Raw genomic sequence first — 14275 nt, forward strand, 5'->3', positions numbered from 1 at the left:
CATCTTTCAAGACATTTAGATGTCAACTGCAAAAGCATGATCAACAAAGTATGGTACACAAACAGCTAACCCAAGGTGAAGACTGATCACAGGAATGGGGGAGAGGATCAGAAAAAGATACATAAAAGTATATTGAGAATTTGCTGGTGTGTGGGCCTATAATGTCCACTAAAGTGTCAGTTTACAAAATTTACTCTAGTGAAAATACAGTTGAGTCAAATACATTAAGCTACCTTACAGGATAGAAAGTAGAAAAATTGCCCCTTGGCTGCAGCTGTGATAACCTAGATGACCAAACGAATGAAAAACAGTATTTTTTAAAAACAGATGTACAAGTGGGGGGTTAAGAGAGCAATCTGTCATTCATTTCACTGCTGGCCCAGACTTAAACCATGACAACAAGTCAAGAAAGCCCAAGTACTCTTCAGAAATCTACATGTATTCCAATGCATCCTTGCATCAAGGAAGGTCCAACACGTAACAGAATACACATTTGCAAGACTGCAAGTGTGATAAATACAATCATAATCATTATAGTAGTAGTAATAATAATATACAATTTGGAATGCCTGTAAAACTAGTAAAATTTAACTGAAGCATTAAAATCACACATCCTAAATCTTTGAAACTACTTTCACTTCTACTCAAAGAGAAAAAGGTTTTAACTTAATATTTAAGTATTATTTGTAGAAATGGTAGATACAGGTTTCATTCTGCAAATCAAATCTATTGAGAGCAAAGTACACCTTTATTTCAACATCCTTTCTGGTTTCAGGTATGTACATGGGAAGAAAAATAATAATTTATAAAGAAATTAGAGAAGGGCCTTCTAAAAAACCCTTATTAATAGTTAATGCAATCTGAACATAAGGCATAACAGCAGCAGCAAGAAAAAACACAGAACAATTCCAGACTTAGAGATAAAAGAAGAAGAAAATACATTAGGTTCAAAAAACATCCAAATCAATACAAGCAAGCAAATTGGAATCTTTGGTAGCTCAGAAATAATTTCTATTTTAGTTATAATTGACTTAATCTTAAGATTTATTGATTTTACTGGTAGTCCTCCAGGAAAAGAAGCTATTCAAAATGGGGCAGAAACCACTTTGGAAGTAGCTGTAACTGGCTGAACTAAATTTAAACTAAATTAAAAATTAGTTTTCTGACACTGTCTATAAAATAATAGGCCTAAAGTAGAAGCCGTTGATTATCTGTGCACTAGGTAAATACCCCTCTGCAGTGTGATGTAGAAATTATAGTCAGCCTGATCTAGTATTTTCTCTGCAGACGCTGTTAGTTTCTCAACCATAAAAGTTTACAATAAATGATAGATTTTACAACAGTTCATATAACCTAAGACATCTCATTACACAAAAATGTTGCAAGTGTAATTTTTTTTAAAAAATGCAGCTTAAAACTTGCTATTAATATATTTAGTCTATACATTATCTGAAGTGCTAAGGGATGTGGCATAAGAAGCCAAAACACAATAAAGTATTCACCTCAAAGTAGACATTTTCTAGTCACTTTCACAATTTGAAATTATGGACTATTATGTACCACTTAGACAGAGAAAATTATTTGTGATCAATAATAATTCTAAGTTACTACTTTAAGAACATAAGTTCTCCTAAGAGGCGAGTAATTCTGGGAATACGTGAACTTTTCCATTATTTAGATGTTTAAATGGAAATGGTAGAGAGCTACTCATGCTCATCTTGTTCAACTCCTTTTTAACAAGTGAGTTTGCAACATAAAAGATATCTAGTGATTTCCTGAAGTGGTTTCCATAAGCAAAAGTCACTGCTGCTCTCTAACTCTTACAACCTCCAGCTCAGGTTTTTAATTTTTATTTTTATTTTTTTTCCCTTTAAATAATCAGCAATAACTGCTTGGAACAAATGCATCTTTCTTGTCCAGTTCTTGTATAGCAGAAAATAAAATGTGGAACTGCTGCTTGCAAACACACAGCCGGAGGAATTAACATAAAAACTTGGAAGAAAGGGCAGCTGAAAAGTAGGTTCTAGAAAGCATTATGGACACCACCTCATGTCAGCTTAAAGCAACACGTTTCCTTCTCCTTTGAGTGAGCAGAATGGTTGTAGAGAGACAAAGAGGTGATCTAGAGCAACGCATCTCAAGAAAATAACTACCACAACCTCACCCTCTGCCCCACCCCCCACAAAAAAAAAAAAAGGTGACTTCAGCTTTCCATTTGTTCCAAGAACACTGCTGAAATGTGCTTTTGTGTATACAGCTTGGATCTGAAAGCCATTTCTCTTTTATTCCATAAAGTGGCAGAGGAATTTGGCAAAGCTCTTTAAAGAAACTCAACTCCGGCTCTAAGTTACTGGCCAGACCCTAAGCAATAGCACGCAAAACATAACTACGCAGTCAAACCCGAAGTTTGTCCTTTCAGCAACACACCACTAGGCACACCACTAAAGGTGATGTAATAATCTTGCTCTTTTTTTTGATAAAGCAGAAAAAAAAAAGTAAGTAAATCAAGGCCTGACCTGGTTTTAACATTAAAAAAAAGGTGATAAGTTTCATTATATGAATCACAGAATCACAGAATCCTAGGGGTTGGAAAGGACCTTGAAAGATCATCTAGTCCAACCTCCCTGCCAGAGCACTTTGGTTTGTCAGCTATAAAACAGTCACCACTAAGACAGCAGTCAACTAGACAGGAATTCAGAATGCATCTCCAAACTTCACAAATTAATCCTTTCATAGGATACTATTTAAAATAGACACACATCCATTAACACTACTAAAAAACAGTCCAAATGCACTCCAACAAGCCTGTATGAAGGTTGGGAGATGGTGTAACTTTTGGTAGAAAGCTGAAGTAGCTTCCAGAACACATTTTAAGAGACTCAAATGGAGTGACAGGAAATAGAAAATAAATCAGATAATTTCAGGATGATGGCTGTACACTCTAAGGACTGGAAAGTGGCCACCAGCAAAAGTTAAACTAGAACAACCATCTGTGCAACCAAGAAAAATGTTTTTTGCTGAAAGCCATGACCATGCAAAAAAGAAATACATTTCTCCAAGTTTATCTTGCAGAAACTGACTTAACAAGGATGTAAACCCAGTATTTTTTTCAACAGTTAGTATTTTGCCTTCTAGTGAGTTACTGGTGTCAAAGGGAAAGTAGTAATGGATGGAACAGGACATGAACAGTACTTGCTTAGAAGTAATCCTGAAATGAAAAACACTCCACAAGCTATATACAGAGAGTTTTAAATCTTTCCAAAGCCCCTAACAAAAGGGGACAGTATTTTCCAATTTAACAAAAATATTAGAATTGAGGAAGCTTGGCAATAAAACATTTGCAATATAAAAGTTTGCAACAGATAAAAGATTTCCTGTACTATTTCATTATTATGCATATTAGACGATATTAAGATTGTAAACTGAAAGACTCAGAAATAATGAAATTACAGAATTAAAAATGTGCCTATTTACAGAGTTTCATTTTTAACTAGGAGTGTGCTGGCTTTAGATGATGTAATGGTAAGGTTTTTTTTCTCTACACAAACCCTGCATCATTCAAGCAATGATTCTCACTTTGTGCACTGCTATTTACGATATTTTTTTAACTGATAGTCCGTATATGGCCACATACTTTATTATTGCCTTTCTCTAAGGACAGACTCTTCTTTAAATACAGAAAATCTTTATTTCTAGTGAAACACAGTGGCAATCACTGCAATTTGAATGAATGAATTTTCTCTACAAAAGTACTAAGTAAAAATTATCTTAGAGAAACAACAGAACTTAGGGGCAAAAAAGAATGCAAAAATGAGTAGCAGTTGTTGAAAATCATACTACTACCAAAATAAATTTTTGTAAAACTATAACCTTACCAACAAAACATCTTTGTCTAGCACTTGCCGCAGGCTGGAAAACCTATTTAAGAGAAAACTAAGGCAACACAATAGCATCCAATTTCTTTGAACACTGAGCTGCCATTTCTAAAGCTAACCAAAAGCACTGGTAACGTATCCCTTATGACCATTACATTCTGGGAAATTTCCTCCAAGTTCTCTCTCCCTCCTGCCTCATCTACAGCATCTGCATTAGTTTAAGAAATTATTATCATCAACTTTTTCTAACTCTCCTGTCTTACACCCCCCTCCCTTCAACTGCCTCTTGAGTTTCTCACTTCTTATCCACCAGATGTACACTTTTAGCATTCTCATTTACTTGCAATTTGGCATAAGTTTGCCATATTCCTCCAACCTTCACACATGCACTCAAGAGAGTAACTCACTTCACAGGAAATACTGCACACACACACATATCTAGCCAGACTCTCCTAACTTAAGCTGTTATGGCCAACACACTGAATGTGTCATATCACAGCAGTATTAATTATAGCATATGCTGTAACACCCAGCCTCACATGTATGTACATTTCCTATCAGGTATATGTACTCTCTAGAAAGTGCATTGTCTAGGCACGTCAGCAAGCACTTCCTATCAACTGCTGCCACACCAAGATATATTTTCACCAAAATGTATATCCTAATCCTGCAGAAGTCAGCAGTTTTTGAATAGTTTAACTCCCTGCACTGACTAGGCATGGAGCCAGACAAATGCTAGTACAGGAGCAAGGGAAGGGAAAAAAAAACCACACCCGCACAGCAAGAGTCTGAGAGATGAAGGTACCAAGACACCAGCTCCAGTTCAGGCTACAGTTTTACAGGCAGCAGGACATGGATGTAACTTTTTGCACTCATGGGAAGATCCTTCACCTGCCATTGCTCCTGGTCATCCCTGCAGCAGGAGCCGGAAGAGAGTGTGGAAAGGGACCATCCTTCTCCAGATGTAAAGTCAGCTCACTGCAACCCATGGAAACTAATATTTCAACACAATTCTGAGATTTGGTTTAAATTCCTGTTAATGCCAGAGGCTGTTACCCTAAAACAACACTTTGAGGTATTAAGAATCCGTTGTTGGGATGTCTTACAGGATGCTTTTACAAATCTAACTTGCCAACTCTGCCTGAGATAGAGTTTCAAGGTAAAATCTATTCTGCAACAACTTCGGCGAACTAATAACAAGTTCTCATATCTGACAGGAGAAAAACAAAACAAAACTACCTTTTTGTTCATCTCCTCAGATGGAAATAGCTCATCACATGAATAACACGAGTGTTATCTGTGAAGAGTTTTGCCAGACTTTGTTATGCCACTACCATTTCCTTACATGACCCATCTTCTCCTACTGGCATCCAGTTATTAATCCTGCCTTAACTGATTCTGTGGGAAGCTGCTGAACTTCCAAGAATTCTTGCTCATCTCTCAGTAAGCCAGTTCACATAATCATGGAATAGTTAGGGTTGAAAGTGATCTTTAAAGGTCATCTAGTCCAATCCCCACTACAACAAACAGGGACATATTCAACCAGATACAGCTGCTGAGAGCCCCATCCAATCTGACCTTGAACATTTCCACAAATAGAATCACAGAATAGGGCATCTACCACCTCTCTGGGCAAACTGTCCCAGTGTTTCACCACTCCTAGTGTAAAAAATTTCTTCCTTATATTTAGTCTAAATCTACCCTCTTTCAGTTTAAAACCATGAGCCCTTGTCCTATCACCACAGGCCCTGCTAAAAAGTTTGGCCTCATCCTTCTTAGAAGCCCCCTTTAGGTTCTGAAAGTCTGCTATAAGATCATCATGAAGCCTTCTCTTCTCCAGGCTGAACAACCCCAACTCTCTCAGACTCTCCCTTTGGGCATGTGTTCCAATCTGATCATTTCTGCGGCCCTCCAATTGATTAGCCTGGATCACACACAACTAAAATAAGTACTCTACTTGGGACCTAGCAGCTCTGCAGTGCACTGGCATCCCACTCACTCTAAGCAGCTTGGACATCTGTAGGACAGTACTGTAGTGCACCACTGGACATGCCCTGTGTCATTACCAAGGGAGGAGTCACAACACAGTCATGCACATCAATAGTAATTAATAGATATTATCAGTCCCATGGGAGCACTGTAAGGGCAAGAAGACATTGCAGTTTTCACTGCTAAACAGCCAAACAGAGAAATACAAAGGCAAAAATAAAACTCTCACCTATTTTCTGTGTTAAAGAATAAAGATATTCAATAGATTTAACATTTTTACAAAAACTGTATCTCTGCAGAAAGTGAAACTCACAGAAACATACTTTTTCTTCTCTGAAGAAACATTTTTTATTATTACTAATGAAAAAACTCAACTGTTTTTAATCTTCATTGATTAACTATTCGTACAAAGAAAGCATATAAACTGTAGAGATTCAAAAATTACAGAGACTATTATGGTGAAGACTAAGACTAAATAAGGCAGTAATGACAAATCCATGAACCTGCAACATATTTGACCCTTGCAAAGTACACATGGAAACTATTAATTCTGAAAAATCTAACCTTGCAGCTCCATACAGGTTTTAAATTACAAAAATAACTTTGGGAACACAAACTGCAAGCAAAAAGGAATGACACACATAGTTATTCATTCTTCATCACTGCAGCACAAATTCTAGTTCTATTTCTATCTCTTGGCATTAAATGTTAGTAATTTGAAGTTTTGCTTAACAGAAACAAAAACAGGAGTATGGCTGGTAAATAAAAGGCTGTAATTTAAAAAAAAAAAAAAAATCCTGAAAGTGAAAAATCTGAGGCTAGATACAGCATAATGCATTTAACAGTTTAATACTCACTGAAGGGCTAATGAACACAAAGGGCACTGCTTATATGGATATCTTAATGGGAATAAAGGTACTGGGCAATTCTACATTAATATTGTGGCTCAGATAATTAATAAGAATTCGTACTCATTATGAAAAATAAAATGAACTCTGCAGAATTTTGCAGAACCTCTGTTCTCTACACTTATTTTTAATTAGCAGTAACCAATACATAGCTCTCATTCAAAATCTGACCCCCAGGCTTTGAACAACTGCCTACAGCTGTACCAACGGAACATAAGCCACGTTTCCAATTGTTTCATATATTTAATCAAAATTGCAACAACCTTATCAGGAAAAGCACCCAAAACAATTTAAAAATGCTTATACAGAAGAAGGATATATTTTAAAAATCAGCATGCATTGATACAATCATCATTTGATAAAGACTATTACCAGTTACAACCCACCATACATGTTAAAGCCGTTACTCAACACTAAAAGAAGCAAGAGAACCCTATTCAAACTTGACTGGGTATCCCAGTGAACACATACTAACCACATAACATGGTCTTCTAAAGTTGAATAGTTATTTAGGTAGAACTAAAAATTGCAATTTAGAATAAAATGCTGTTTAAATTGTGAGCTCAGAATTGTCTTACAATACTCAATATACACAAAAGTGTACACAATCATAAAACACCACATGTATTCAATATCCTATAATAATAACCCCATGATTCAGTGTTGGAATAAGGCATATAGCAAAGCATGAATCAGATTTTAAATCTTCTCAACAAGGTAAAAGGCATACATAAGATCTGACACACATATACTGAACAGGGCTATTAGGATACAAGCCTAACAAAATGAAACATCACTGATGATTTTTAGGGGTCGGATGTAAAAGGCATGCACAAGTACTTGCAAATTATTAAACTGTGGATACAACAATTTTCAAGTACTATCTCTGTACTGCCATGTGTTCATGAGTAAAACAGATTTTGCACAGTCAGTGTATCCTCTGACCAAAGAAAATTTTAAGTTAAGTTTTAAGAGGAGTTGTTAGCCTTTTGTGTTTTTTAAAAAATATTATCACTGCCCAAGTACTTACAACAGTCTAAAATAGACTATTTTAACAAAAAAAAGGGATTAGCTGTCAAGAGTACTTTCAAGATAATAATGGAAATTACTTTAAAGGAAAAGGCAAACTTCCACAGAAGACATTTAATATGCCTGTTCCTCCTGTTTGGCAATGTTTTGGTAAAGGACCTGTTTTTCCAAACACAGAATAGAGAAAGGCCCAACTAAGTAGAACAAAGGAAGACAGTTTAGCAAAGCATCAGATCATCTCATAAAAAAAAAATATTAAAAATTGGAAATAATTTCTGTAAGTCATTACATAATATCTCCTTTATTTTTATAACCCAAGTCCTTTTGTGTACGAGAAAAAATTACTCATGTAACTATACATAATTCATGTAATTACAATTTAATCTCAAGATACAAGTGACTCCTTGAAATACGAGTGACCTTTTGCTTTGAAGCTTCCGGAATTTAGGACTTTGTGTTACAAATGGAAAGGCTGTGCAAATATCCGAAGGGCAAAATAAGTATGTCTTTCAGCTGCTTAATATATGTAGTTCAACATTAATATTATTTGGAGCTGGACAAAACCTGAGATTTTAAAATGTTTTTCGACAGCAACCCAGTTCAGCGTATCTTTGAAGAGTTCTGAACACAAATCTAGGCTACCACTCTGCTTTGTAAATTCTAGCACTTGTAAATGCAAACACTGATACTTCCATGTTCCCATTAGGATATGAGGGTAAGCAAAGTTGTTTCCTGACCAGTAAGGCTCCTAATTCAGAAACACAGTTCTTTATTGAATATATGTTTTTATTCTTATTTGGATTCCTGTTCCTATAGAATAACCAATGTGCAACAGGTAACTAAAATTTCCCAACAAACAAGGATTACAACTTCATGGGCTTGTCTTGAGTGGAATTACACAATCTCTTCCAAAGATCAAACAGCTATTATCCAACAAGTTATCACATCACGATTTGAATTTGCATCAAACACACACAACTGCAATGGGTACCTTATCTCAGACTTCCACAGGAAGAGCATAGCCCATTCCTCATTTAAGTGTGATTCAGGGAAACGGCATTAGGATCTAACTAAACATGCTAAAGAGCATATCAGACAAAGCACCGAGTCACATTCATGTTATCTTCACATCCAATGCATCTTGTCTGACCGGTTAAACTCCAAAGGTCAAAGCCATCTACAGTGCTAATGTAGATACACCCTTCATTTGCATCCCAAACAATTCTTATGACATAAAGCTATGAAAAAGTCCCTTCCTTAGCTATAACTAAACTTGAGTTCTCCTTGGAATTTGACCTAACTGCTCTGTAAAGCACCAGTTACTTGGATTCTAAAGGAATCTCAACTCACAGTACTGCCAGAAATCCTAAACATTACTTATTCTCCCTAAGACATCTCTCTATGCTTTAATAATCTTTTTCCAGTGTTTGCTTTTCTTCCTCAATTATTAAACAAACTTACCTTGCCTTTTACCAATTTAAATAAAATTATTATAACCTTTCTGAATTATAACTAAAAATCCTAGCTAATACTGACCTAAATTAACGACAATAAAACGTTTTATGGCAAATAAATGCCAAGGCATTTCAGAAATTAAGTGACCGTGCTCAACTTATCAATATCATTGCAAACCACCTACAGCTGTGTGCAAGAATGAAAAGAAAACCTGGCCAGCATCTTCAGATGCCAATAAAGCATCCTAATTTCCACTATTTTATTTTTGCACTTTTTAGAGATTTTTGTCCTCAATAAAACTTCACTGAGGGGAAAAAAAAACAACAACTAAATAGACAGCAGCTGATCTACTGAAAGTCTAAGAGTTTTATCAGCGATAGGGATAGAATCAGGATTTCCAGAAGTACTATAATAACTTCATTTGAGTCATCCCTAGCTCACTCAAAAAAAACCCCATACAGGTTCTCATAAAGGTCTCCTCGAGCTAGAGCAAGAAGGCTTCATCGAAAGGCTCCACTTGATTGGGCAGCCCATAGTAGGCTCAAACCACTATACTCCCTTTGTTGTCCCAATCCCTAATCCCTACCCATAAGCTTTCAACCTGCTCATGGCTAGTCTTCAGGGACAACTCTTCACATTCTATCCACTTCTATATAGAGGGCAACACCTCTCTTCCTCTCCTGTCCTTTCTGAACAGCTTGTAGCCATTGATAGCCACACTCCATGTTATTTGAAAAGTCATGGCAGTCAGGTGAAGTCCTTAGTGACTGGAAGGAAGGAAATATTACACTCATTTTTTAAAAGGGTAAAAAGGACCCTGGGAACTACCAATCTGTCAGACTCATCTCTATGCCTGGAAAGATCATGGAACAGGTCCTCCTAGAAGACATGCTAAGGCACATGGAAGACAGGGAGGTGATTCAGGACAGCCATCATGGCTTTACTATGGGCAAATCCTGCCAGACCAATCTAGTGACTTTCTACAATGGAGTGACTGCATCAGTAGACAAAGGAAGATCTACAGATGCCATCTATCTGGACTTCTGCAAGGCCTTTGACATGGTCCCCCACAACATCCTTCCTTCTAAGTTTAAGATATTTGATGGAATTTGTTTGATGGGTGGACTGTTCAGTGGTTAAGGAATTGGATGCATGGTTGCATCCAGGGGGTAGTGGTCAAGGGCTCAATATCCAGATGGAAAATTGTAACAAGTGGTGTCCCTCAGGGGTCTGTACTGGGACCAGTGTTGTTTAATACCTTCATTAATGATATTGACAGTGGCATTGAGAGCACCCTCAGAAAGTTTGCCAATGACACCAAGCTGGGTGGTGTGTTATACCAGAGGGATGGGATACCATCCAGAGGGACCCAGACAAGCTGGAAAAGTGGGCCCAGGCAAACCTCATAAGGTTCAACAGGGCCAAGTGCAGAGTCCTGCACCTGGGCCAAGGCAACCAGAGATACCAGTACAGGCTCGGCGAAGACATGCTAGAGAGCAGCCCTGTGGAAAAAGACCTGGGGCTACTAGTGGATCAAAAGCTGGACATGAGCCCCCAGTGTGCAGTTGCAGCCCAGAAGGCCAACTGCATCCTGGGCTGCATCAAGAGAAGTGTGGCCATCACATCAAGAGAGGTGATTCTGCCCCTCTGCTCTGTCCTGATGAGACCTCACACCTGGAGTACTGCATCCAGCTCTGGAGCCCCCAACACAAGATGGTTGGGAACTCATTGGAGTGTGTCCAGAGGAGGGCAACAAAAATTTTCAGTGATACCACTTACTAATTGAAGTAAGTACAATGTTTGGGAAAAAACAAATTTGGAAAAAAGAAAGAACACAAGGGGGACACAGAATAAAAACGGGGCCTAGATAACAGAGAAACAGAAAGTATTAGACAAAACCAGATTCCAACTGGAGAAAAATATTCCCCAAGTAGTGAACAGCCTCGCCTTCAGATAGGCCTGCAAGACACCTGCCAGACAGATGAAAGGGATGGAATGCAGCACTCCCCACAGCTCATCTTGGTTACAGCCTTGAGCACTGGAGAAAAACACATTGAGTAACTGAAATCACCATATTGATATCTTAATGAGCCATTAGCATACTAAAATTCACACCCGCAGGTTAGAAGGACCCCTACTAACAACAAGCCCCCACTCTTTGAGCATGTACAGTGAAATTCCTGAACATTGCCACTTTAAATGGAAGCAAGGGATGTTAACAAATTGTGTGCGTGAGTGACAGAAAGTTAGAAATAAAGTTCTTTCTCACATTTTTGGTTATAAAAGTAGCACTTGCATTTCAGGAAACTGATCTTGCTTTGTGGAATAGCCCCCTATGCCCTGTTCTGCACAGAACTGGATATTAAAGCAAATATTTCAACCATGTGTGGATCGGCTTCTTGCACGACCGGTAAAGGACCCCGTTTTTGGGACAATAAGAGGGCTGGAGCACCTCTCTTATGAAGACAGGCTGAGGGAGTTGGGGTTGTTCAGCCTGAAGAAGAGAAGACTTCAGGGGGACCTTACAGAGACCTTCCAGTACCTGAAGGCGGCCTATAAGAACGCTGGGGAAGACTTGTTCACAAAAGCATGTAACAATTGGACACGGGGTAATGGTTTCAAGCTTGAGAAGGATAGATTTAGGTTGGACAGTAGAAAACATTCTTTAACATGAGAGTGGTGGATCACTGGATTGGGCTGCCCAGAGAGGTGGTGGAGGCCCCATCCCTGGAGACATTTAAGGTCAGGCTTGATGAGGCTCTGAGCAATCTGTTCTAGTGTGAGATGTCCCAGCTTATTGTAGGAGGGTTTGGTCTAGATGACCTTTAGAGGTCCCTTCCAATCCAAGACATTCTATAATTCTATTTTCAGCTACTTATCTCTGCAGTGATCCACTAATCCAAAAAGCTATAATAGAACTAGTACTTATCTTAATAGAAGAATCCCACAGGAATCAAGATTCAAGATAACACAGTGCAGTTTGACTCTAAGCAGACAACCTTTCACTATCCACCAAATACTGTGATTTTAAGTATTGGCTTGGGGGGGGGAAAAAAAAGTAATTTTTGGATGAAGATTAGATAACGATTAACCAAGCACTGCTAATTAACATGTTAGTGAAAATGGCACTTGGCAAAACACCAAAATTTTCTAACCAGGTTGACACTGATTCAGTAAAAAAAAATAAATTAAAATAAAACAACTCTCAGATCTATGGAAAGTCATGCCTCAAAAATCATCAAACTTGAAAGCTCCTGACCCCAACAATTATTATGTTTACTCTCTTAGAAAAAGCAGGAGCACTGTTCTAACAATCTTTGCCTTATATTTTAAGTAAAATTTCAAAGTGTGTGCTCTTATTAATTGTATTAACACAGTTATGATACTTAGTACAAATAACAATTAAAAAATTCACACTGTCTGTTGTTATGTCTATTGAAAACTTTAAAGGGGAAAAATAAATGCTTTGGAAGTTATCATGAACTTCAAAGGCCTGTTAAAACTGAAAGCAACTGATTAGTGTATGAAGATATGCCCTAGATACACTCTAGATAATGAAGGAGTATGAAAATCAAGATGGGAGATGAACCGTTCTTCCAAATTCTTCTGTCACTGCAATTATGAACAAAGGGCCCATTCACAGCAAGGCGGCTGTTTGATATCTGCTTGTGTTTCACAGCAATCAGAGCTGTGAAACCAAGTTTTTTGAACCAAAAGGCTCCCATAAACCCACTTCAGTGTAACAAACATACTAACATCTACTTTTTTTCAAAATTTTAATGGATACTACTATAGCTTTAATAGCTAACCAGTTGCAAAGCATTTGATGCTAACAAAGATTATTGTTCAAACAATTATCACTTTCTGCATTTTGCTTTATCTTCTACTTCAGAAACTTCAGATATTAATATTTCTGGTCACCTCTCACAGGTCATTTTGAAATATTCTCAACGTTTACAGATTGCCAAGCAAGAACAAATAACCTCCCTTTTTTTGGCTTTTCTTTTCCTCATAGGTCAACATCCATACATCTACCACTGACTGGGTACACACCCCAGTGACACTTCCTGAAGGAAGCCCTTCCTTGGTGTTTCAGTGCTGTCACAGCTCACAAAAGCAGCAGACTGTTGCTCTCAAAATCACATCTATTCTGTGCTTATCAAACCTGGATTATTGGCAGATCTTTGAAACCTGTGATTTCCAGTTAAGTAGGTATTTTAAGCTAGACCCCATAATCCAGTTTATTTTCATCAATTTTTTCTTGCATACTACTAGGTTGCACTTCAGTCTCCCACTTTACGGCTCTCTAAAAGGGGGAGAGGGTTCCATTTCAAGGCCATTCACCAGTGAAATCCAATGCTCCTGATGTCCCTGCCCACGGCTGAGAGACTGGACCTTTAAAGGCCCCTTCCAACACAAAGCATCTATGAACTACTTTGCTAGAGGGATTCTTTAATCGCTCAGGAAGAAAAACAACTTGCAGGTCCTCTCTTTACATGTGAACACGCATGTCTAAGCAAATAGCAACATATTTCTTACTTTGGAGTAAGCTGCACATCCTGTTTGAAACTTGTTATTCAAATGGTGAGCTAGGATTGCCCTCCACATAAAAAGAGAACACCTACTGTTACATGGAAGTAAACTGATTTTTTTTTTTTTTAATTTTTTTTTCCGAAGAAGAAACAAAATCCCTTTGGCTGATTTTATCATAAGCTGCAACAAACAAGTTGCTGTCTGCTACCTTGAAACGCCAGGCGCACCCAGCGACCGCAGGCCGATTGGTTCGCCCTCTCTATTAACGCTCATTTGCTAAAACTACCTCAAAGGACGGGACTCCAAAACCTAGTTTGTGATGACGCTAATAAATAAATAAATTCAGAGGCTAAAAAAAAAATAATTGTGGAATTACTTTTCATAAAGGAACACCTGAGCTTTCTGAAGGGCCTGAGCTGCGATGAGAGCAGCCCCAGCAGAGGAGCAGGGGTGGGGGGGGGTGGGGATGATGCTCCGCACCGCCCC

The 14275-nt window shown here is 38.0% G+C and overlaps 1 protein-coding gene across 1 annotated transcript in view; it reads left to right on the forward strand.

Annotated features, from left to right (window-relative positions):
• The first annotated feature begins 692 nt into the window (after positions 1–692).
• The window catches only part of LOC104397350 (cytosolic beta-glucosidase-like), a 55243-nt gene continuing 41660 nt past the window's right edge, over positions 693–14275 (forward strand). Inside the window, 1 exon segment of the mRNA XM_010007302.1 lies at positions 693–775. Coding sequence (XP_010005604.1) covers positions 693–775 — 83 coding nt within the window.

The sequence above is a fragment of the Chaetura pelagica genome, unplaced genomic scaffold, assembly GCF_000747805.2.
Source record: "Chaetura pelagica isolate M959 unplaced genomic scaffold, ChaPel_1.0 scaffold261, whole genome shotgun sequence".
Lineage (NCBI taxonomy): Eukaryota > Metazoa > Chordata > Aves > Apodiformes > Apodidae > Chaetura > Chaetura pelagica.